Source organism: Lasioglossum baleicum, chromosome 2, assembly GCF_051020765.1.
Source record: "Lasioglossum baleicum chromosome 2, iyLasBale1, whole genome shotgun sequence".
Classification (NCBI taxonomy): domain Eukaryota; kingdom Metazoa; phylum Arthropoda; class Insecta; order Hymenoptera; family Halictidae; genus Lasioglossum; species Lasioglossum baleicum.
In genome coordinates this window covers 9,512,118-9,538,813 of record NC_134930.1, presented here as the reverse complement: position 1 = coordinate 9,538,813, position 26,696 = coordinate 9,512,118, and the positions used below count along the sequence as shown (strand labels likewise).

General features: G+C 44.2%; 2 protein-coding genes across 3 annotated transcripts in view; one reads left to right on the top strand and one right to left on the bottom strand.

The window, feature by feature from the left end:
• Positions 1-10,201, top strand: part of Ap-2alpha (adaptor protein complex 2, subunit alpha) — a 14,213-nt gene extending 4,012 nt beyond the window's left edge. For both annotated transcript variants that reach the window (XM_076438100.1, XM_076438110.1), the window contains exons 9-14: positions 43-240; positions 317-648; positions 726-994; positions 1,105-1,249; positions 1,584-1,791; positions 1,866-10,201. In XM_076438100.1, coding sequence (XP_076294215.1) covers positions 43-240; positions 317-648; positions 726-994; positions 1,105-1,249; positions 1,584-1,791; positions 1,866-1,943 — 1,230 coding nt within the window. In that variant the 3' untranslated portion in view covers positions 1,944-10,201. The remainder of the gene's footprint in view (positions 1-42; positions 241-316; positions 649-725; positions 995-1,104; positions 1,250-1,583; positions 1,792-1,865) is intronic.
• On the bottom strand, positions 5,719-26,696 carry LOC143215927 (uncharacterized). Its single transcript, XM_076438550.1, has 2 exons — positions 26,138-26,696; positions 5,719-13,350 (listed from the first exon to the last, which is right to left on the bottom strand). Exons 1-2 carry the CDS (start codon positions 26,201-26,203, stop codon positions 12,892-12,894), a joined length of 525 nt encoding a protein of 174 aa, XP_076294665.1. The 5' UTR covers positions 26,204-26,696; the 3' UTR covers positions 5,719-12,891.

Sequence of the window (26,696 nt, the reverse complement as noted above, 5' to 3'; positions counted from 1 at the left end):
TCGTCATCCTATTACACGTACTAACATTAACACAATTTTTAGTATCACTTATGCTCTCCGATGACTCGAGCATTGTTGTTATCGACGTATATCAAATTCATTAACTTGTTCCCCGAAATGAGAAGCCAAATACAAGATGTGTTTCGACAACACAACAATTTACGCAGCGCGGACGCGGAATTGCAGCAGAGGGCTTCGGAGTACCTGCAACTAAGTATTATCGCATCCAGCGAAGTTTTGGTAAGAACAATTTTCTAAAATGGAAGCGGCGTAGCGTTTTAGAACGTACGATTAATGGTTGAAATTTTTCTCGAAGGCTACCGTTTTGGAAGAGATGCCCGCATTCCCAGAAAGAGAATCCTCGATTCTCGCCGTGTTGAAGAAGAAGAAACCTGGCCGGGTGCCTGAGAACGAAATTAGGGAAAGTAAAAGTCCCGCGCCGAATGCCAATCATCATGCAGAAGCACCTGCAGCTCCTGCTGCGACTGTTAACAACACGTCGGCAGATCTGTTAGGGCTTTCCACGCCGCCATCTTCCCAGCCGGCAAGCAATACAGGAGTTCTTCTCGATGTGTTGGGAGATATTTATAATATGTCGAACAAAGTCGGTGCTACGAATGGTGCCCAAAACACGTACAATCCCAAAAAGTAAGACATAACCTTTACGCAGACTGGGCTCTCCTCTCTTCTACCAGTCAATTTTATTTGAACTCTGCGTTTTTCAGGTTTGTTTGTAAAAACAACGGCGTGCTGTTCGAGAACGATCTAATCCAAATCGGAGTGAAGTCAGAGTTCAGACAAAATCTGGGACGCGTCAGTCTGTTCTACGGCAACAAGACTCAGTACGCTCTACACAGTTTTCAAACTCAACTCTCCTGGACGGAGGAGAACCAAGCGAAACTGGCCGTGCAAGTGAAGCCGGTCGATCCGGTCTTGGAGGCTGGTGCTCAGATTCAACAGATAATTAACGGGGAATGTATTGACGACTACAATGGTACGAGAAAACATGTTGCATAACACTAACGTTCTAAGAATGATTAAAGTTAGACGCGAATCAAATTGACCGTTGCTGGCATGCTATTAAATTGTTTTCCATCCTCGCAGACGCGCCGAGTATGCTCATCTCTTTTATTTACAACAACGTGCCACAGAAGATTACGATGAAACTACCGTTGACGATCAACAAGTTCTTTGAACCGACGGAGATGAACGGAGAGTCGTTCTTCGCGCGATGGAAGAACCTTGGAGGGTATATTTAAAATGCTTCTTTAAAACTAGAATTACCGATCCCTAAATTCCTTTATATGCCCTTATATAAACCTATATTCCTTCAGATTTCAAAGGATTTTTCTGGTAGCATGTATTTACTCGAATAGAAAAGTATACTAAAAAATTTCTCAGGAAAATATTTCTATAACTCAGTATAAAGTGGTGTAAAGCTAAAAAATTGAACTGCTATACTATTTGAAAAAAAGCCATTGATCGTTGAAAAAATTCAACGGCTTGCATCTAACGACTCTGACTGTTTTCTTCGAGTATACCTGAATATTGTACGCATGCAACTAATCGAATCTCTGTTGCAGAGCTAATCAACAGCGTTCGCAGAAGATATTCAAGGCCCAGCAGCCAATAGATCTGCCGCAGGTCCGCACGAAACTGCAAGGATTCGGAATGCAGTTGCTCGACGGTATCGACCCGAATCCCGATAATTTCGTCTGCGCGGGTATCGTACACATGAGGGCACAACAAGTAGGATGTTTACTGCGTTTGGAACCTAATAAACAAGCGCAGGTAATTTACATTAATATGTTGTTGAACATACAATTATTTCTACGAAAATACGTATTGGAATTTGAATTTTCCAGATGTTCCGCCTGACAGTGCGCTCGAGTAAGGAATCGATGTCGGTAGAGATCTGCGACCTGCTGGTGGACCAATTTTAAACGGCCTAGCAGGCGTAAAGCTATTCTAAGGTACCATTAAAAAAAAAACAAAACGAAAGGAAAGGAAAACATACATGAAAAACGCCGTGGGAAGACATATCGTGATTATAAAAGGATGTCGTCTCTCGACGTTCGAGAAAGATACTGATGATTACTTGTTAAGAGAATATTCGTTGTACCCAAGCTTACGCTCACAGCGCGGTCGTAAGAACTGAAACCCATTGTGTAGACGAAGCGTTGTTACCATACGTATAATCCTGAAAAAAAGAACAAAAACAGTAACAAAAATTAAGAGGCACGGAACGTGCCGGAAAAAACACACGTACACACAAGAAACACATAATACACAATCAACGTTATCGCGTATAATTGCCGCATATAATTGCGCGTGCATGTGAAGCAAAACGAAAACGACAAAAAAAAAGAAGAAGTAATAATGCAAACGAGAAGCAAACAATGCATGAAATTGACCACGAAAAGAAAGAAAAAAAAATCGAAACAAGCGTGGACACAACTCGTTTTGGTCCACGGGAGCGAAGGTAACGAGCATATACAAAGAAAGAATTACCTTTGTTCTCTCTTCTGCTCTTTTTTGTTCGTTTGAAAAAATCAACGAGTCCTTAAGCGAATGGTTAATCCAAATGACATATAGATGTTCATGGCCACGAGTATTAGCAAACGATGTTCGGGGGAACAGCGTCCGATATTACCGACACGCATTTTTTACAAGAGATTTCTAGTTCGTTTCTTCTTTTTTTGTAAATCAGTTTACATACGTGCATACATCCCCACACATACACACACGCGCGCGCAGAGAGACATCTGTATCGTTTCGAGCAATACTATGCAGTTGCGTTCTCGTGGCTCGCGACTACCCATCTATTTTTCGTGTTTCGTAGCGATTTCGGTTTTTTGAGATTATTATTATTATTACTATTATTATTATTACTATAACGAACTATCGTGTTGTTGCGTCGGCGAGAGTAAATTTGGGCACGATGACAGTAGCTGTATGATATTAGTTGTTTATCGTAGATTTCCTTGTATTTAACGGAGCTCAAAATTGATCTTGTAATTAGTAGGTTCGATGTCATCGCTCCTGTCCCGGTCCCCCTCTCCCGCTTATATCCCCCCCTGCCCACTGCCCCCGTACTCCCCATATCCCGTTTTAGAGATTTTTCATTTTTACCTCAGACGTTGGTGTATAAATCCATGGCTGGTCACCATTGTTTTTGCTCGCGAGGAGGAGCGAGGCGAATTTTCTTGGCAAAAGAAATAATGAAGAAGAGTATACGTACGAACGAACGAACATTTTTCTAATTAACGAGTCTTGTGTGAGATGTATATTTCCGTAGTATATCTTGTACAGATGATATATCCGCGGATGATGCGTTCGAACGTTCATTTTGTGTTCTCGACGTGCTTTAGGACGTCCCGGAAAACGGAGAAAGGGAAAATCCTGAGAAAAGGAAAAATCATGGAAATACATAATAGAGCAGCTCTCTCTGCGGGAAAGAAACGCTTGAATCGCGTTTCGCATCGCGACGAACCCCACGCTTCTTCGATTTACTCTCCTTGTGTCTATCTCTTTGTTATAAATGGAAAATGTAAAGCTCTAATAATTGAATTGTACATAAGAACTTAACCGTTGATTAAATGTGCTGATAAAGAGCCGTTGCAACGAGACACACCAGACAGTCCACAGTCCACCAACGATTGCTGGCTGCGAGGATCTACGATCTATATATTATATCTGAGTCTCTTCCTGCTGTTTCATTTGTATTTTCTTTATCATGCGAACACACGAGATGTATATTATTTGTTTTTTTTATGTTCGTATAGCATAAACTTATATTGGAAAGCCTTCTCCCTTATTCTACCTGTAATTTGTTTCGTTTCTTACTTTTATTTTTATTATTATTATACGTACATACACACGTGAAATTGCGTTTGGCTGTTTGCATGAGTCGAGAGGATTGAGCATGACAATTATTTAGTATCTCCGAATCAAAAGACTTTGCGTGCGTTTAATATACAGGGTGAGTCACCTAACGTTTGCACCTCAAATATCTTTGTTGTTTCTAAAGATACATAAAATATACTGAGGACAAAGTTGAATGGTACAATGGGACAAAATTTTGTTTTTATGTCATTTTTTTGGAGATATCAAGGTCACCTTCATTTTTTTAAATCTAATGAGGTATTTTTTAATACATCAATCGATGCAGCTGGACATTCGTTATAAAAAAGTACTAATCTATGTATGTCGAAAAGTTAGTACTTCAGGAGATATTTCAATTTAAAAAACTCCAAAATACCATTACTGTCGTACTAGACGTTAGTGTTTACTTACTTGTGTAACGTCTTAGTACGACAGTAATGGTATTTTAGAGTTTTTTAAATTGAAATATCTCCTGAACTACTAACTTTTCCGACACACATAGGATAGTAATTTTTTATAACGAATGTCCAGCTGCATCGATTGATGTATTAAAAAATACCTCATTCCATTTAAAAAAAATGAAGGTGACCTTGATATCTCTAAAAAAATGACATAAAAACAAAATTTTGTTTTGGCATCGTGTCAGCCCCATTGTACCATTCAACTTTGTCCTTAGCATATTCTATGTATCTTTAGAAACAACAAAGATATTTGAGGTGCAAACGTTAGGTGACTCACCCTGTATATATTATATATATATATTTTAATGATTTAATTAAGAATCGGACCGCGCGAGGAACGCCAAAGGTTTCTTGAATAGAAGGAAAATTGATAAGATATTCTGCGCTGTTTTCTTCTATTTTCTACATTCTTCCTTTTTAGTCGACTTTTAGAGACAGAAAACTCCTTTTTTATATAGCCGATTTTTTTGTGGATTGCGGTTTTTTACATCCAAAAAATTGATTTTGAGAAACAGGCTTTTATCGAAGACCAATCGCCCGAGCTTTAGCGACGAAATGATTTTTAATTGGTTTTTACTTGGAAACGAAGCGATTTTTTTCTATTGTAGAGAAAGGGAGGGAACGAAACATTCCTTGAAGAGAGTCGATGTAGATGTATTAGACTGTAGTCGTAGAATTGTAGAGCTCTTACGCGGGTATCCGGGTTACTCCTTTTCTAAATGAAGCAAGTACTCGAGTACTCGATATCTAATTTAAATTAGTACCCAAGTATATTTATATCCAAGTTAAACGTGTACCAGAATTTTTCGATGTAAATTAATCGAGTACCTGATTTGTTAATCTAAATTGTTTGAGTATACTATACTTGAGTGGTTGAATCTAAATAGTTTGAGTAACTTAAGAACTTAAATCTAAGTATTATTAATATCCAAGTATATTCGTTTTTGCATCGATTCTGTATCCTAGTGCTCGAGTCGCAAGTACTAATAAATTCGACCAACGATAAGAGCTCTACATATATATAGACTTATTTTGTAAGTTGGTCACCGAATCCTGACCACTACAATTACGTATCTGTACAGGCTCAATGATTTAGATTTAATTCGAAATTAAGTCTCTTACGTTACCATTAAAACTCGCTCTAAGCCCTACGCCCTACGTACATTTTTTCAACTGCTCCATTTTATAGATTCGATTCCATTTTCCTGTACATATGTGTGCGTGCGTGTGTGCATCTGTGCGTATATTAACAAGTGTTCTATTTGCACGTTCTCGACACTGAAAAGGCAAGAACACTCGACGCGGAAACAATAATAATGTAAATACAACACGAGCCAGCCCCTCGGACACAATGAATCGCCCCCAGTCATGGATTTGTTAGCGCGATTTACGTTTCGGAATGGCTGACCAGGTTCATGTTTATCCTACACCACTATCACGGGAGTCTGTATATGTACACGCTTATCATTACGGGAGCGTGAATCGTGTCGTTTCGCCCGATTAGATTCACACACTCGAGCGACTCGCATACATACATGTGTAATGTGTATCTACGGGGCGAGGATACCTATATCTAAATAAAGTATACAGAGCGTATCCGTTATCCTGCACTCATTAAAACCTCAATATTTTTACCAATAAACAAAACTATACACATACCCTGTTCCAGTTAGCAAAGTCATTCGACTTGGAACTTGGAACAATTGTGATACTTTTCCTTTTCAAGGTCATTTTCCTTCGAGTTTCCAAGGTCATCAGCATTTTTTCTTTCAAGGTCGTTCGAAGGTCGTGACGCGACATGTCGTTGAACTAACACAGTAGATGACAAAAAACCATTGTTGATAATAAAACAAATATATGTATATGTCGATGAATTCGAAATTCGAAACCTTGAAATGAAACCGTTCCGAATCAAAGGATTTTGTTAACTGCGATTGGGATGAATGTTTTTATTGGGAAAAATGTTGAGATGTTAGGGAGGAAAGAAATGATGAAAGGTACAGCCCGTGTATTATTCGTATAATAAATATATATTATATATATATATAGTATATACGAATTATTGAAGAAATTGGATACGCGTGGCGGCACACGCGATTGTTAGACTATTGTGTTGCCACGAAATGGGGCGCGCTCGCGTATGTTAAAACGCTACAGAGATTTATTCCGGTAAATCCTTTGTCGTTTCTCCTCGCTGCTTTCTCACTCCTTCGTGTAATGGATTTAATGTAGGAATTTGATAGGAACGCGATAGCGAACGCGGCTGTTCATTGTCGACGTTTTAAATCATGCAACATCTGTGCGATCCTACGTAATCATTTTCCATCGAAATCATCGCTTCAGTCCGGATGTTCTAATCGACGACAATTAAGCGATGTTTCGTTTATTTAATACGAATGTCCAAAGTTCAAGGCAGAGATTGTGTAGATTTATAATTGAATTATTCAATACAAAGGCCAGAAGCAACTATTGAATAATTTAATTGTTTATTACCGTGTAATCTGACTCTGTGTACGTTGATATAATTTCGTTCAATCCAGAATTTCGGAAAATCGTTTTGACACAATGTTCTACATACTTGTGGAATTTTCAGAAAATCGTTTAAAAAATTTAGATATTCAAGAATTAATGAATTGAAAGACTTTCTACAAACGACACAAAAATAATTTTTACAACAATTGTATACATTCGTTCGATTAAAATCATCGCGGTGTTTGGTCCTTCGCATAATCGAACCCAAACCAGCAAAAATCATTGTAACAAATAGTCTGCGGATTTTTATGCAAATAGTGGGTCCTAACATAAATAAATTCGGCTATATGTTCAGTGTCTCTTTTTGTTTATTAATAGAGCATAGATTTATATTGAAACAATTGTATAATTTTTGACTGCAAGTAGCTTCTCTTCTATCATAATTATATAGATTTGCAATAAGTCGTAACTAGACTACGAATGTTTATGCAAAATAAAAATTCTCTGCATCGTTTGCACGAAACAGGAGCTAAATAGACAATTCGATCTACTAATTTTTGTCGTACATGCAGAAAATCGGCAGTCTAATCATCACTGTTCTGCGAAACTTCGTGCGATTATGTTGATAAAGCTCTTTCGAAAATTACAAGATAAGGATTTTCGCATATATTATCTTGCTTCCGATTCAGTTCTATCGCAAATAAAAAATAAAATTGCTTGTCACGCATCATTCGGAGCTTGTCCATTCCTTGATCTGTCCACCTCGTGGTTCATTTTTATCTAACGTTTAATTAAATCCATCTTGCCGTTTAGAGTTTTCAGAAATCGCATGAATTTTCGCAGCCGGTCAATCGTAGTTCATTGTTAGTGCCAAAAGGTGGACAAGTCACAGCTTCGTCTACGATTTGAAAGTACGGAAACATTCTACGGGGTCCATTTTACGCGAGTGCACGATTGTGACCGATCATGGTAATGCCTCGATGCGTGTGACAATTAAATTCGGGACCGAAATGTCACTTGTATCGTGTATTCAGACAGTATTCTTTGAACACTCGCTGCTACCGTTTAATATCGTGCACGTCTTTTTCGCATACATCCAGACATTACCGTAGAACACGACGGCGAACCGGCCGAACGGAGAACGTTGCGTGATATTAGCCTAACTCGACGAGCGTCCTGAAACGTGCCGCGTTTACGACGCGTTTTGGCACGCGACTGCCGATTCGAATAGATCCACGTTTTTCGAAAGTTTTTCTCGATCGGTGGCAATAGAGATTTTTCCTAGCAGCGTGAAAGTATGTGTGCGCGTGTGCATTATGTTCTGTAACTCGAGCAAGCACGCAGAGAACCGCTTTTCGTATTGTTATGCAGCACTGCGTCGAAACAGGACATCGCGTCGCGTCAACAGTTCTCTGGAAAAACTCGGCTGGGAATCATGCGATTTTTACCATTATCGTGACAATCGTATATTAGATGATTTCCCCGAAGGAAAATCCAGAGAAACTTTTTATCGAGTTGACCCTGTTAGCCGAACAGCGAGCGTTTTGTATCTACTCTCAAAGTTCCTTAGAATGATAGAAGACACGTAGCCCGAGGTTACCTTCACCACTAGATTCGATAGATAGTTAACGCAATTGAACGGATGCAATGCGAGGATCATCTTTAATCGTGTTTCACCCATCACGGCATGTTTTACAGCGACTACTTATTTTTATAGTTAGGTTTTACGGTGCGAGAGTATATCGACGTTGTTTCAAATCATTTATAGAGAGCGTTAATAGTATTATCGTCACTGTAGCGAATCGTCGAGGTAGCGAATCATCGATCGACCATACAGTCATGAATAGATCACGAATTTTCATTGCTGCTGGTTCATTCAACGAAAACTGAATGGGGAATTGCGTTTGGCGGTCTGAATGGTTCATCTGGGAACACAGAAATACGTTAATCTAAAATGTACGCTTTCACAACAAATATATTGAACATAAAAAATCAAACAAATCCATTATGAAGGAAGAGCAATTTTGGAGGACTTGTTCCGTTTCTCTTTCGATATTTTGGGGGCCAAAGTATTTCGGCGCACAGGGCCACCCTCGACCCAGATCGACCATTTCGATCGCCGAGCGACGCTAAGCGGACAGGGAACAGCACAGAATACAAAAGAGTGTCCTCGCGAGTGAACATAGTCTACCCGTTTTGTACTTATCGGTTTTCTATGCATTTTGTCGGAAGTGCCGAAAACGAACTCCATCGTAGCTCGGGAAGTTATCGGGAGCTGTTTCACGGCCGCCAATGCAATGCACCGAAGTAGCAGCGAGAACATCGAATTCAAACGTTATCGCGGAATCATCGTGTCGATTCGTTCTCCACTTTAATTTCTAGCTGAAGCGTATCGTTCATAGATGTGTATAACGAAACTCGAGAGAAAGACAGCCGGGAAAATGCGATGCTCTTCTGTGTAGTGGTTAACAAAGGCACTCGTACACCCGTACAAAACATTGGTTCTTCGTACAATTCTCTTGGAGAATTAAATTCATCATTTTTCAGAGATCCATATGGTAAAAGAATATTCAAATTCGAATACAAATCTTAAGCTACAGATTATACAGTTTTTTGGATTTCCGTTTTTGAGAAACGCGAAAGGAAATTCGCATTGTTTATGAAACGGTGAAACACAATATTTCTCACTTCCCTTATAGATTTTCCGTTCGCGCAACCCGGTTGTATCTCGTGTACGAATGCTTTTGTTTATCGATGCAGCATCGAGGAATGGTTATACTCGTTTTATATTTTCCTCCGACAATATCGCTGACATTTGTATCGTAGCGCCATCGCGTATAGCGATGTTCCATGTGTATCGACAAATACCTGACGACAGATCACGTAAATTACCTGATAAATAAACGCACGCCTGAGTCTCCTTTCACACGGTGTACGTGTAAACGAGTTTGTTAAACAATCGATTCGATGCAAAGCGTCCGGCTTCCGACAAACAGACGCGAAACGAAAACAAGAAGCAATTTAAAACATGGAAAAACGCATTCTCTGAAAGTATTCTATTTAAAAAGTGTATAAACAAATGTTTAATATACATACATAAAAATGTGAAAAACAATAAACCGTGTAACAAGAGAGCCAGGTATACGTGTGTACTTCGTGAAGACGCGACAATAGGTGAGAAACTCCGTGAGCTGGTATGAAAAAGATGTAGCTATGAAAAAAAAGAAAAGAACCGTGTATATGTGCATCGAAGAACCGTATTAATATATACATATATATATATATATATAAATATAAATATATACATATATTCTCTTTCTATCGTTTCGCGCGTGGGCGTGATCAGAGGAAGGGGTTGTAATAAACGGAATCTTAGATTATTATATCTGTATACTTTATTGTGTCTTTAGTAGGCTACGTCCATTGACGGAACGAACGTGATGACGTGAATAAATAATAAAAACGAATAAACAGAACATTACAACTATACTTTGGTGAATTTCCATCCGCGGCGCGCGGCAACGTCTGCTGATCGGACTATAGTTCTCTATTCGCTTCCATAGGAAACTATAGTCCTCTCTTAACCCTGCAATAGCGACCTAGGGTCTCCAGAGATCCTAGCAAAGTTTTTAGATACATATCTATTTTTGAGAGCAATTTCTTTGTACTACTTTTTCAAATATGAGATTTCTGAGGTGGTTTTGGGAAATTGAACTTTGTGATTTTGAAGCGTATAGGTTAAAGTGTTTTTTGGAATTTCTACAGATTATAATTATTTGCTTGCAGGGTTAAACAAATTCCGAAAATCGACCGAGCGCGACTTTCGAAAAACCGATAGCAGACGTTCCCGAGGTTTTCCAGAAAGTGCGGTTTACGCTTTACAGAAAACGGAAATCCCCGACTCGATTCCAGTCTTAAACGATCGATTTCAGTATCGACTACATCGCAGCGTCGTTCTTTCTACATACATTTATGTACAGACGTGTATATTTACAAGGTACGCGGTGGATATCGCGTGCTCCCGGTGGTTCGCGAAGTCTGAAGTACCTCTCTCCTGCCAAGTCGCGTCGCGGTCGCGTCGAGAGAGAATCTCTCTTCGGAGTTCGGAGAGACAGCGAGAAGCGAGGAGAGCGAAAAGAGAGCTCGGGGGCCTGCGGACGCGCTCGGAATCTGCTTTGGGCTTTGGGGGAGAGGCAACGTTGAATTTTCCAGCCGATTTTCAAAAAATTTCCCTTGGGGCCACTCGCGGCTTTTCCTGCCTTTCCGTCCCTTTTTCCGGCTTTCCCTGTTACTTCCGACCAAATTCCTTCCGTTAACCGTTAACCGTTAACCAACGAACAAGACATAAACTCAACTCTCCAAAGGAAACTGCGCGCCCGCAACCGCCGCGCCGAAGAGATCTTTGGACGTGCACAAATGGATGCACTTCGACTGTATTCTACGGAGATCTATAGCTGGTCTGTGATCTGGAATTTTTCTAATCTCACGGCTTCATGCCTTCTTACTCGTAACATTAAAACTCGTATAATTTTCTATAAATCTGATTATCTCACCGATCCTCATAACCGAGTAACGATGATCAGTTCGCGATATTCTCATACCTCGTGCAAAAAAAAAGAAGCATCCAAGACTGCGGATTTTTATGGAAAAAAATGTTTTTTATATTGAGAAAATATTTAAGCGGTGAGATTAGAAAGAGCCCATGGTAGCACGCGTCAACCGTTTCAGTTTCGGCAGCTTTCCCATTCGATTTCACTTATTTTACTATAATAATTGTAACCGCGATATTCGGAATAAACCGCGTTCATACTCGTTTGTGTTCGATCGCATCGAATTCGCACCGCAAACGAAACGAAACGCTCGCGCTCTCTTGTCGATCGCTCGTACATCGTATATTACACCGTAACGGCTACTTATCGGCTAACTGACTAGCAATCGGGGATCGAAGGACAAGGAACACCGGTCGATCGACCCTCTTTTCGAAGGTTTTTTTAACGTACGAGAGAAAATTACGCGAGCATGCACGCCGATGCGCGAGTCACTGGACAATTGCTTCGATCAACGTTCGTTTCCGATACTTCTTAGCATCGATCTAAGAATCAATTGAATTTCCTAAACCGTTTCCAATAACATAATCTAGAAACATCTTTTGGAACGTATATCGAGCAACGGATCAACAACAGAACATCTTCACAGCGCATCGATAACTGTATACAGCTATTTACTACTCTCCGAATTCCTAAAACTTTCGCATGCTGATTGCCCTAAATCAAACAAAAGTCCTCGGACTCGCGGACTCGCGAACCCGCGCGCATACATCAATAAAACGAGCACCAGAGTTAACAAGTACTTCTAAAACAGTTCTCCAAACCTTCTCCGGCCATACATCCCATCGGTTCAAATACTAATCCCATCGATTTTCAAAGTTCTCAGTCCCGTGCATACGCACCGTACCTTATTCGACGAAAATACACGATCCAAGCCAAAATCCAACCTATACCCGTATCCCAAAGACGGTGATTAATCCCCACAGTTAATATTTCACGCGAACTATCCTCTATCCGTGCGCTCTATGAATCCGAAAGAGGTCGTCCAATCTTCCTTCCGCTGAAATGTTAAAACGCGGAACCGATTCCGCAGGGCTGTTTCCATCTGCTGCGTTCCCATGAATTCGTAAAACAGCTCTCCACCTCGTCGACGAACCGAAAACCTCATTTACAGCGTGATGCACCGAAAAAAGCTCGAAATCCGACGCGAACAAACCCAGATCCACAGTCTAGAATCGCATTCGATATCCTTGGGAAACGATTTCCGTCGCGTTAAGACACCTATCTAGGTAGATCCTCATCTCTGGCTCGGGCAAATCCCGCAGGATCCTTGGCTGGAGACTGACGACGCGTTCCAATTTCATGGAAGCGCATCAGGACCCAGGAACGTCTAAAGATCCTCCGGGACTCGGTTGCTTGCATTCGTCCTTCCGGCTGCTTCGGTGAAAAAGACGCGGCTGGAACTTGCGGAGGAGGAATCTTCTGGGTTGTCTCGTTCAGGCCCCGAACATTGTCATTCTATCCACCTAATGCCTCTCCAACGAGTTTAACTCTCCGGTAACAGCCTCGGCATCTTTCTCGAGCAGCTCCTTCCCATCCTCTATGAAATCCTGGCCGTCGGGTTCGTTGACCAAAATGCTCTCCTCTCCAGTGTCCTGTGCGTCTTCGGGGGCTAAGAACGGATTAGCTCGGCCCTTGCACTTTCTCTGATAGTCCAAATTATCCGGAGCTGGCCTATGGCAGGAATCGCAGACGGTGTCCGTTTTCGATGTGCAAGGATGCGCCTCGTACAGTCCTGGACCGCATCGCGAGCAGATCCAACACGGTTGGATGCTGTGGTGAGGACTGTAGGTGCCTGGATTGCATTTGCCGCATTCTGTGTCTCTTCCGCGGATGCATCGGTTCACCACGCCCCAGCCTGGACCGCATCTGCTGCAATGGGTGCCGCCTTTTTGGTGCCTGATGCGCGGCCTGCACTCGCCCACCTGGAACAACGACAGATGCACTCGGTTAGAGGCGACTGCATTCGGAATTCGGACTACCCATAACCCGTTCGCTTGGCAACACTGACTCGTGTAACATCGCGATCGAATTTTTCCATAAATTACAATCGCTAGACTGCGGATTTTCACGTAGAATCGCAATATTCGATGTGGGTTCAAAGCCACAGAAACTCGATGAAAACCCCTTTTTCTCTTTTTATCCTATTTCTTACAATCGATCAAGAAAATTTTCCTTTTGCATAAAGATCCGCAGTCTAGTTACGATAAATTTTGTCTCATGATTGAAAACTATCTTATATCATGTATATCGTTTAAAATTCAAACAAGACATTTTACATTAGATATTTTTTAATAATTCTGCACACTTTTCAGTTAGAAGGAGATCGAAGATTTTGGTGTAGCGATTTTTGGAATACCAACGACGATAGGAGCGTGTAGTATCGACAGTGCGTTGACGAAGGGTTAGCTAGCAAGTGGTCAGACAAGTCTTGAATTCAAGAAGGACCAGCCTCGAAGCCCTTTTCATCTAACTTGACTCTGCGGCACCGAGGAAACAGGTGCCAAAGGGTACGGCCAGCTGACTGGTTGTACACCTTGCGCCTTTCTTTCGTCGCGCATCGGACCTCGATCAAGATACACAGCGCGGCCGAGATGTAAATTAGGATTTCTTGCAGCCTCGGGTTTCCTCATTATGCTTCCCTGCCTTCGTGCTTTCATGCAGCGCGGTCTCTCTCCGGACAGCGAATGATTTCTCACCGATCGTGTCTGGTCTCGTATCTCTTTCTCAAGTCAGTACCGTGTCCAATCAAATCGAAAGTTTAAAGACGTACCGCTTTCAAACACAAAAGACTATGCAAGAGTTATTCTGCGTTTTCGAAAATTGCATACCCTTGAAATTCGTGGAGATCAGTTCCTAACAACATCGTACTTCAGAAGACAACAGATTAAGTTACTAAAAAATGATTAAACTCCAGAATCCAGAAATTGACAAGAGGGAAAAGGGATTGTCTCGGTTCCCGGGCATTTGTGGAGGTCCAAGGTGGCCGCGAAGAGCAATTAGCAGCCGCGTCCAATTAACGGAAGCCCGAAGAGAGCAAAGTCGGCGATAAACTTGGTAAAATCGAGGCGACACGGGGGTTTTCGACGTCGAGAACAAGTATAGAGATTGTAGCGTTGTAATGAAAAGTAGGATATCTGGTCCACGGCTCGCAGCTGGCAGTAACCGGCTGCTGGCACGCGCCGACGGTCATCGAGGCATCAGGTGCATCATTGCACCGGGCTCTGCCTCGTGAAACTGTCGATCTTTTTCTTCGTTTTCGCCGCTTTCATTTTCTCTTCTTAATCACGGATACCTCGCTGTCGGTTCGTTCTCGCGAGATCTTCGACGTTCCACGAGCCACGCGATCCATCGATCCCTAACCCCCTCTCGAAACATTTACGCGAACGAACGGCTCGAAATATATAATATTTCTTTAGACTGTCGATTTTTGTGCGAAATACAAACTGTCTGATTTATAAAGATTCACTGAAACGAACAGCTGTTACAGAATTGAAATACCCGTTTAACAAATTCACAAATAAACCTGCAATTTTTCGAAAACGTTCAGGTGTACGTAAAAGGATAATTGAAAGGTGAAATGGCGCAGGATCGATGAAACGAAAGGATAGAGTTTCGGTAAACGTCTCGATCGCTTCCTGCAGAGAACATAATTGTGAACAGCAGCAATTTTGTAAGGAGAGGGAGAGCGAAAGCGAGAGCGAGAGAGAAAGAGAAAAAATTCAGGAACGAAGAACACGTACAAGTACTCGAGAGGCGATGGTGGTTGCAAGTAATATAAGGGGAAGGGGGGGGGGTGATGTACAGCCCGAAGAGTGTCACCTTATCGGTGGCGTAACACGATCCAAGCTCTTCTCACGTAAGGATGCACCCTGTCAATTTGCGGGTGAAACGAGTCCGCTGAAAAGGGTTAATAATACCGACTCCCGCTGGACAAATTACCCAACCATACCGCGGTCAACGCGACATATAACCTGCCCTCTTAATAAATTATAGTCGGTGATTAAATTATGAACGATTCGGAACTTGTCGCTCGAATGGACTAGAAAATATACTTGGAACTTGGAACTTGGAACGATACTCTGCTCGCGTTGCCATAGCCATATATCATTTTTTGAATCAGTTGCTACTTGCGATTGTTCTCGCTTTGGTTTCTTCGACGGTCGGCGGAACTCGTCGCCGGGCCCCGCCGGTAACCGGGTCACGCGGCACGAACAGGAAACTGGACGCAAACAAACGTCCAAAGATGATAATTGCCTCTTCCCTCTGTCGACTAATCACTGCTATTTCCGTATTTCGCGGTTTGGGTCACCACAAAGGCCAATTTCCCCCCGCCACGCGGAATTAGTTGGAGTTGACAGGCCACTGGGAACGGGAACGTTTTTGATTTGCAAAAATCGCCGGGAGTTGAAACGTTGGACTACGGAGCTTTATCCACTTCGTAATCAAGTCGTACAATGTACAAGAAACATTTAATATTATTATTTCAGCAGTGGCAGTCTTGTTCTTGGTGGAAGAGCGAACGGTGGAACGCGACGGATCGCGCCTCATCGCATCGCCTCTGCCTCTGTGTTTCACGGCTGGGAAAAACGGTCGGAAATTATTAAAACCCGTTTCCATGGGGCTCGTCTCGTCCTTCGTTGATTGCACCGGCTCCTTGCAAGGACGTAATTTCCTAGCTTCCCGTCCGCGAACCCCTTTCGTTATTGATTAAAGTTAAGAACCCTCTTCGAGGACGGTTCCCTTCCTTACGAGAGCACGCTTCACCGGTTACCCGGAGCAGAAGAAAATTATTTTTCACTTCCTTGTACACGCTTCCTAGACGTTTGCGCGTATCCTTTCCTGAGCCGCGGCCGCAGCCGATGCAATTTCGCGCCGAAAGCATCGTCCGTTCTTCAACGGAAGATCGTTTTGTGACGATCCGGATCGGAGAACCTCTTGTCGCCTCCGGATAAAGGCAACAGAACTTTCTTCTTATCGATCGTTTCTTTATTAAAACTTTATCGGCGGATTCGTCGTGTCTATCTAATTAAAATGGTAGCCCGCATGATATCGTTTCAATGCTTTTTTTTACATTATGTGTTTGTACACGACACAAGTGCAGTACGTTGATACTCTTTCATTTTTATGCTTCTTATCTGAAGATTTCAATCGTTGTAAGTCACTTTTCCCATAAATTGATCAAATCCGTAGGATAGCCGGCCGCGCCGCTATTAGCCAGGTCAAATATTTTTAGCGAGCCCGGAGTGAATCCGGGGGCGCCTAAAACTGTAAAAGCGCGAATTGGCGAGCGTCATCGAACGTTCTTTTTAAATTAGGCGACGCTCTCTCTCTCTCTCTCTTTCTCTCTCTCGATTGAGCCCGTCGTTACGCGAGCACGGTAGAGTGCACCCATTAAAACGAGCACTATTTTCACCTAAGTGCTGAATCTGCGTCGATACTCGAAAAGGGTCGCGCGCACAGTCATCACTAAATATAGGTGGCTTGGAAAGCTTCTACAACGCGTTACTTTTATTCGGGAGAGAGAGAGAGAGATGTAACATCGCGTTTTATTCCCTTTCTCGAAAGAGAGAAAAAGAGAAGAGTATTTCGTCGATTGCCCATAAATCGACGAAGCACGCCGAATCTCCCCGCGAATCGACGCGAGGAAATGTATAATAAAAAAACGGAGGGGAAATTTCTGTGGCGCCACGTTGCTCGTCGACCAGGAAGGAATGATTTTCGATTGAAATTTATCGGCGCGTCGATACACCGGCACGTCGTAAAAAAAAAGAAGAAAAATAGGAGAAAGAGAGGAAAGACACAAAAGCCATCGCAATTACCGCTTCCGGTTTGCCTGTAGTTGCCGGAAGTCCTATTCACACGCGTCACTACCAACACCGTCGCTTCCGTCGTTATTGTGGATCCACGGACGCCTATAAATCACTGCCCCCTTTATTTCCTCCTCCTCCTTCCGCAAACTACCTCGTGCCGATGAATCTTTTGCTCGATGAGCCGCAATTAACGTTGCAACAGTTTCCACGCGAGATTACAGATCGCTGCGTCTTTTCTTTTTTTCACTCGACAGACTTGCGACGTAATTGGTACTATTGTATTTCGGATGAAGAATTGGATTAGGAATTAATTGCGATCTTAGTCGTGCTCTATATATTTTTCTGAAAGTTCTTCCGTGTAAAATTGATTTTGCTGAAAAAATGCCATATACTCTGGTAGCGAGCCGAAATGTTACATACCCGTCACAGTATGTTGTGTTTCGGCAGGCAGACTGTAAATACACGCGTTTAAAATTGCCCGCCGCCCCGTCACGAACGAACGCTACGTAAAACGTAATACAACTGTCACTTGAATTACCAGTGGCAGCTTCGATATTTCGACAGTCTGCTAAATTGGCATCTCCGACCCCTGCCCACTGTGTTTAGTCAGCGGCGCGTGCAGCGACCAACGAGTCAACCGACTTTTGTCTTCGCCTTCCTGTCCTGCGCGAGTGCAAGCGACACGCATCCAATATGTATACAGTGTACAACCACCGAATGCGTCGAACCCAGTCGATCATTTTATCACTGCAATTCCACGAAAAGGTCCTTCCTAACAATGAAACCACGTAACGGTAACCTTGATCATTGATCCGAAGTCTCGATTTTATACGTTTTATTAGCGAAAAATGTGTATTGGAGGATTTTCCGAAAAGTTTTTATTTTTCCAATGTTGTTCTTGACGTTTCATTCGATTGAAAGTAATCCAGAAGATCATACGAGGAAAGAGTCAGTCTCTACCCAGTTGACAAACAAAGAATCACCACGGAAGGTACAACGCGGAGACTCGAGGCAAAGAAAACACAGGAAGACGAGTTTTCCCCAAGCAGCGTCGGCCGTCGCACCCTGTTGCACCGCGGTGCAACGGTGCAACGGTCCGTGGAGCCGAAGGGGTTGCTAGCCCGCGCACGTGTTCGAGAGGCGGCGGACAGGAGACAGGCGACAGGAGACAAGAGGTCATTCTGCGAAGCAATGACTACGAAACAACACGCTAACCCTGCCACACACACAACTGCCGCTCGAATGTACGAGGACACTTTCTCAATTGCGATCCCGCAAAAATACAGTCGGTCTCATAATCGATGGGCCACGCTCTTCCAATTGGAACAATCTTTTTGAACGTGGATCAAACGACTTTAGCTTTTCTGGCACCGCTGAATCGATTAATTTACCGATGAAAATCGTTCGACGAAATAGACCGATTTCATAGGAACGAAAAGTAAATCGAACCAGCACCGTCCAGATACTTTTCAGGGGCATACTTACGCGCGTGTACGCATACGTAAGTACGTGTCACGGCACGATGAACTTTTCCCCGTAAGTCCCCATAGGTGGAGGAAGGGCGAGGGGCCCCGGTTACTGCAGGAAGGCCCACCGACGCTCGAGGGTGAAACGAATCGGCGCGGCGCAGCTGCCGAGCCAACGCTGATAATTATCTACGGCCGACGCCACCCCATTGTTCCTTCCCCCTCTCCATCTCGTCCAAGAAGCACAGTCGACCGAGTTGTGGCCAGGCCCTAGGGCCCAGGGCCCAGACACTCGATTCGAGTCGACTGCGCGCGCCTACGCAGCTGCGCTTCGAGACGAAATTGAGAATGAGAACGAGGGGGCGGGAGACTCGAAAAGTTGGTACGCTCGGTCGCCTTCGGGCTCGATCTTCTTGACCGAACAGCGATCTGACCGATGCGCGATGTATGGCTCCTTATTTTGGTTTGCGGCCCCTCGAGCAAGACAATTCTGCTGTTGCTACCCGGCCGAGAGAGACTCGCCGAGTTGCAAAAGGGCTACCACGCGACGCTGAGAATGCTGAGGCGTGTGTGAATCTCTCAGAGTTGTCAAGATAAAGAATTTTACAATGCGAGAGACTATTCGTACCGATGAACCTTTCGATTAACCTTTCGATGCTCGAGAAATTTTACGTTCGTGTCCCATCGCGACGATGTCAGTGTAAAAAGTGGACCTTCGAACCTTCTCGAAAAATTCATTTCCAAGTCTGGACACATAATGTAGTTCTATCGCCCGTACGTGTACGACGTACGAGCGACGCGGCAGCCACCGCGTTAATAGACACGCAATTATCAATCCAAACGAAGGACTTTTGTCGTGGCAGATAGTTCGCGTTGCGCCCTCGTTTGGTATTCCTCGCCACGCCTTCTCCCACCTGTCCCTCACTCTTATTTGCGAAAAACTTTTTCCTCTCCAACAATTCCCACACCGCAGCACACACACAACACCGGTTTCCGTTACCGGCGACGCGGCGCGGCGTGTTGGTCCCGTGACATAAATAAGCAAAAAGCGGCGTGGTCCACGCGGAGGAACAGAATATGTACAAGAGAGAGAGAAAACCGACGCACCAGGGTACCCAATCCTCGAACGTCGTACGTCTACGGTAGCTAAAAAAAAAGAGACAGAAGGAGAGAAAGGGTTGCGGTAGGTAACCAGCTCTCCCTTTCCTTCGGTCTCGTGAAAAAACTAAACCCACCGAATAAAATCCAGCCAACCCCGTGTCTCTCAGCCTCCGAGAGCTTTTGTATTCTGTTTACACATGTATCTTTCTACCGTGGCCATTCATTCCGGGCGCCATCTTTTGATCTCTCGCCCTCTCCGCCCCGCTTAATGTTCTATTCCGTTTCCGCGTGGCTCCTTTTGTTCCATCCTCAGCCCCCGGTTTCTGTTGTTCCACTCGGTTTACCTCTGTGTCCTTTCCCTCCTCTCTCTCTTTCTCTCTACGTTTTCTCGCGACTCTCTTTCTGGCGGACGTTTTCATCTCCCCGTGCCCCGTGCCCGCTTCTGCGAGCAATGCACGTTTTCCACGGGTTTTCGTTAATTTTGCCAAGCCCTCGACGCACCGTACAGTTATCTTCGGTGTTCGTCGACCTTTCGACCTGAATCCTAATGCATATATGCATGCATCGAGCACACGGACAAGGAATAAAGGGCTCCCTCCACCGACGCACCGCGCCGTCGTCCTTCCGATTGTCGTTACCGGGATACACCGGCATGCGAACGCGGTTTATCTATACCCGATCGTTCCCGCCTGTTGGATAATTAGCAGCCCCGGAATTCGAGCCGGAGGAAATGGAACACAAAATGGAATTTTTCTACAATGTTTTGTGTACACGTCTACAGTATACATACATTTTTTCCAGATTTCGTTCTACCAAAATTGGACTTTTCGCATTGTCTCGAACACTGTTGTGGCCGCGGGCTAAACTATCGTTTCACGCTTGGATCAGCGATTCTTTTGCGTCGGCATACCGGAAGGCGGAGTAACCGGCGCGTTTTAGAAGAAAAGCTTCCCCATGGGTAAAAACGGATGCAGAACAGGAGCGGGAAGAAGAGGAAGAAGAGCGCAGAATACGAAACGAGGACGACAACGAGACGTAGCCGTCGACGTCGAGGTAAAAAGTAAAGAAAAAGGTAAATTTGAGGGGTTGAGAGGAAACTGCAGGTTTAATGCCGGACGTCCAGGGAGCGAGGAAACTGGAAGACCCGGTGTCGGAAGGATCAGACACGATGACAAGTTGGAATCGCGCGGGCCAGAAGCCGTGGGAGCTGACAAAAGGCTAGCTCTGTTCCTGAGAAAGCTCGTTTCCACCGGCTCGATGCAACTCTCGCTCTCTCCCTCTCTTTGTTAGATAGTCCGGCGGCTCTATTCCCGCGCGTGCTAACAAAGTGCGGAACACTGTCACTGTCCACTTGCACGCGAGCGTGGGTGGAGTCGAATGCCGACGATCAAGGGAACCGTTTTAACCTGTCACTGGCCCCGGGAAACTTATCTCCACTTAAATGAATTCCTACGTGGGAAATTGGCGGTAGACGCTGTTCCCTAACTTTGGCTCGAGGATTGTCCGAGAGCCCTGGGATTTTGTTGCGATCTTCCTTTTCCGATATGTTGGACAGCGCAATTGTTTATGAAACTGCTTCGTGGATGAGGGTCGATATTCTTGGAGCACATCTTTATGCAGCAAATGTAAATTAATTTATAACAGAGAAGCTTACTCGAGAGGAGAGTGTACCCCGGCATTTTTAAATTTTTTAAAATGCAATATGCATGGAAGCAGAACATTCCAGTATAATTATCTGAGAAAGAGAATTTTAAATTTACCAAGCTCTTCGGGCTTAAACGACCGTGCGTCCGTACTCATATTTTGCATTCACATTTTTCCAACAGGCGCATAAATAATATTTTAGTTGTTTCACCTAACAAACTAATTGTAGGTTAATGTTGCCAAAAGCGTCCAACTGACGCAGACATGATCACCGGAAAACAGTAGCGAACGCGTTAAATCGTCTTCGGTGGCCACTCCGCGGTCTTTTCAATTGCTCCGATGCCCGGGGCAATCGATTCCCGTGGCGGCCTGTGTAGCGACGCTCCTGGAAATACCCCCTTTGTGCATACGCCACCGTAAAATCGTTAAATATTCGATAGGACTCGCGAGACTCGCCGCGAAACGCGAAATTCGCCGAAGAAACGTGCCTCGTGAAAGGCGACCCATTTACCCCGGGCTCTGAGCCGAGCCCGAGCCCGAGACCGAGCCCGAAGCCGAGCGGAGCCAGGGCGGAGTGGGTTAAGGAGGAATGCAGAAATTCGCATCCGCGAAAGTCTGTTTCGCCCGTTCAGCCGTGCCCTTGTTTATTTATCCGATCGGAGACGCGCTTCGCAACGCTCAATTCCGCTTTTACTCGGATCCGCGGAGTTTCCCGGGTGAAACGGGCCTCCACGAAGTACGTCATTGTGCTTCGTGATTAGAGAGCCGGGTGTAAATTGATGGGGGAATCGTATCTTCCAATGTCATTGTCGTTGTATTTTTAAAATTGATTTTCAGATGCCAGAATTATTTCTTTTATTCGCTCTTAGCCCCTTGCCCTACAATATCGTGTCAGACTCGCGATGAAGATTCTGAACTGACTGCGATTCTAATAAATATGTATGTTATGAAATTCTGTTTTGGTTTCGTTAGCGTATAGTTATTGGAGGACATGAACTACAAAAAGTGTTCTAATCGCTGAAACCGTGAAATAAATGGTAGGACAAGGGGTTAGTCGATGGGATGGTTTAGGATTAGTCTGCGAAGGTGTGTTCTACTAACTACTAGATATCGGAGCTCGTATAATCAGCTGCAAACACGATAGAGCACGACTTCGCGCCCGGTAGGCGGTGTTATCAAAGTCAAAGCAGATTCACCGGGGATAGACTAAGCGAAGGGGACGCGTGGTCTGGGTTAGATAGATGTTGTCAGCGTGCTGTATTCAGTTCACTGGGGTATTTCGTGGTTCGCGGGGCTCATTAGCATGCCATGGGAACGCGGAGAAGGTAGATCCGCCAGTCCCCGACCCTGCCGCGACCTACGCGCCTCTTCAGCCCACGGACAGCAAGGTAGCAGGAGCAGGATAGCTACCAGTCGCTGCCTATATACGCATCTCTTCAGGGATATCCGGCTTCCGGTGTACCGCTGCGCCGCCGCGACGCGACGCGACGCTCCGGTAACATCTTACCGAGAATGAGAACGTTTCGTTTCACTTTCCCGGAGAACCCCGTCGCGCGAGGGGAATTGCAATTGCGATGGAAACTGATCCACCCTGGACCCAGAGACGTAGCCCCTGCCTCGACTCATTCATTTTTCCGGGGAAACTCGGCAAGGAAAGTGCTGTTTTCCACCAGGGATGGTTGCCACAGCGCCTTTTAATCCTTTATAATCTTATCTGTATTCATTTTTGTTACGAATGCATAGAATGTCTTGTAATTTTTGCGATGCGGTTACTGGCTCTCATAGAATATTATTGTAGTCTTAGACGACACAGATAATAAGAAAAATGAGGAATTAACCATTAACCCTCTGAGGCACCGCTCAAAATTGCTGTACCATTATTCAAAATATTGTTTACATTATTGAATATATCGGAATCTAATCAATTACTAAACATTTAGGTATTGTATGAGCTATTATACCAATTTCATAGCTAGGAGGAAATGTTTAATTTTCCAGTTAAAATAGCTCCGAGTGCAAAGGGTTAAAAGTAACGCAACGTGATTGCGTATCCTAGAAAATGTTGGTTATCGGCGCGAAGGTTAATTCGTATTCCCGCTGTTCCCGCATTCTGCGATGCGGTATAGGCAGGTTAGCAGGGAAAATTCATTTCGGCGCGAAGAATAACGGTCGTTGAAAATGAAAGAAAGGAAACGGCGCGGCGCGGCGCGACGCGACGCGTTGCGACGAGGGCAGCAGCGGTAGCAAACGGAAAAAGTGTGCAGGAAGCCGTGGCGCAAAAATAGACAATTAAAAAAGGACGAGGGTCCGAGAGCTCGTTATTCCGGTAAGACGCGGCGGGGGTGAGACGGGGGCGCGGCGAGAAAGTCGCCGCTGAAAACTGTAACGGTGCTCGACGCGTTCTCAAAGTCGCTTTTGCGAGTCGCTCGAGCGCACCGATGCCCGTTAACGAGCCCCCGAAAATTAACGAGTCGCGAACCTTCCCGAGAAACCCTGCGAAAATTTCACGACTTCGGCGCGAATCCGACGAATCCGATAGTACGAGTCAAACTTGTTCGATATCGATCGCTTGCGCGGTCGATCGGACGATTGTAGCCTTTAATTTTGTCAGCAATCTCTCGCCAACACATTTGTGGCGTTTTTTCCGATTAAAACGAGTCCGAACACGACACATTTGCTTGTTCGATTCACGAACTGACCAATGGAGCACGACCGTTCGCATAATCGATGCTCCACAGGGTCGTGGATTAAACTAACAAACATGCGAATTCGAATTTTGTCGTGTTTGAACTCATTTTAATCGGAAAAATGTCACGGGTGTCCTCTCGTCCAACTTTTCTTCAAAAATCGGTAAAGTATTCATAAAGACGTAATTATAGATAAAAAATGTTGCTCACGATGATTCAGCTTCTGGAGTGCATCTTCCTGTAGCGGGGATATATTTTTGATAAATATCGCGTAGATCTCTTTCGCATATATCGAGGTATTGCTGTAATCAAGCGAATCGTGCTCTAATTCGCCGCTCGACACTCGAAACACGGAAATCTCGAAGGTTTTCGCGAGAGGCTCCGGTGTCTTAGCTGTTGAACGAGACACAAAGATAGCACCGGCCTCTTCGAGCCGCTAAACGAGTGGCTTTTATCTCGCGAACGGTTCAAGGAACACGAGTGCCCCGAACAACAATGCGGGCGAGTATGGTCGTGTCCCAGATATCCCGGCAGGGGAGCTTCAGACACAAAAACGAAAAGGGGGTTGCGTCGAGCGAGCCCCACTCGAGGAGTCAATCTTTTTTACTCGCGTTCTTCAAAGAGAAAGAGAGAGAGAGAGAGAGAGAGAGAGAGAGAGAGAGAGAGAGAGAGAGAGAGAGAGAGAGAGAGAGTGGCAAATTTGCTGGACCTCGCTTTTCCACGCTTTCGGGGTTGCTATCTTAAGGGGGTATGCGGTAAATGCAACCCTGGAAGCATAAACCTAATCAAATCGGGTAAAACTAACATAGTTTTTTAAAAAGGATTTTTTCAAGGAACATTGAGCAGCATTTTAGCTTTATTTTGGCGAAGTTGTATAACATTATCCAACTCCATGTCCAGATAAAGGTATTAACAAGATGATAAAACATTTGATATTGAAAAATCCGTTTAAGCGATTCGATATCGACTGGCAAAGCTGTTAGCGACAACGATAGATCCCGCAGAAATATTCGCTGGCGTAATTGCCAAGAATTATAGTTTCCTTCGTTCGAGAACGACGCACCGCACCGGTGCGTTCCTTGCGCAATTCATCCTGTTTCGGTTGTATTATGAATCCTGTCCCGCCGCGTGTACGTTCACGCGGAGAAGACCGAGAGTCTCTTCGTGAAAATAACGAAACGCCTCGGACACAATTTATTTATGATTATCTCGGACGTATAGAGTCGGATGGGGAGGATTTATACACTGTTATTGTATGGATCGTTAAGCTCTGGCGACCTCCGCGAGGAAAACCATGGAGCGTGGAAGCTCTGACATGGTGGTTGACACAATTTTTTTGGCGATTATGTCGCGACGATTAACGCAGCAAAGTGTGTTCGGTATTTTTTATCTTTTGTCCGACGTTGTACCATATGTAAAATTTAAGATCAATTTAATCAAAAGGTGCCAATCAACAGGAAGGTAAACTAACATTAAGAAGATACATAGTTCTCGATGTGTGTTTTCTAAAGACTAGCGATGCCGAAGGTTCGATCCAAGAGAATCGGACACCGCATTCGCTGCGGATAAATCAGAATCAATCTCTAATCCACTGTCAAGGGACAAATGCGTTCGATAGAGATTTATACGCCTCACCGACACAAGTCTGTTTTCCTACTTCGAGCTTGTTTATCTCTTGCGAAACCTCGCGAGAAACTCATCTATTTATCGATGTCCAAGCTATTCAAATTATTTCTTACATACGCGCCAACATTAAATCACGCAGACTAGATAAACCGCTTTGAGTTTCAGAAATCGTTGATTCCGTACGTCCGTACAATCCAGTATAACTCTGCTTTCCATTTTTTTATTTCAATAGAAGATTCTATGTACGCCCTAACAGGTTCTTTCTTCGGATCTAAAATGATTTCCACAAAGTCCGATCAACCATTTCCGATACGAAGCAATCGACATCCCTGTAAACTCGCAAAACCCACCCCTTCGAGCAGAAAACTCTCTTACCTCGATAATAGCAGCCAGGAAACAAGCGCCAAGGGCGACGAAGATTAATCCTCGAGCAGGAATCATCTCCGACACCTTATTCTCCACCTTCTTCTTAATATTTTCTTGACACTCTTAGAGGGTAGCACCACCCTTACAGCATCCCCCGCAACCTCGGGACACTTTTTCGTTCACCGAAATCAATCGGCAAAACGAAATTCGAACATCCAGTCTCTTTTCTTCTTTAATCACTGAACGGTTCAATAATTTACAACAGTTTGCGATGTACAATCTTCGATCGATAATACACGATCAACAGTCTACGATTTACAGTGTTCGGTCTACGATTATGATCTTTCACGTACGAAGCACGATACAGTATTTAGCAACACCGAAGAGTAATTTGTTCGAGGAACAACTTTTCTTCGAAGAGAACAGAGTCGAGAGGACTCGGAGGGACCGCTTCGCAGAGGTCCTGCTTCGGAGGAGGCTGGACGTGAATTGAGGCAAGTGCAACAGTGCAGCTGTTATTGTTGGAACACGCGCTCGGTCACGTGGCCGTCCCCCACCAGAGACCGCA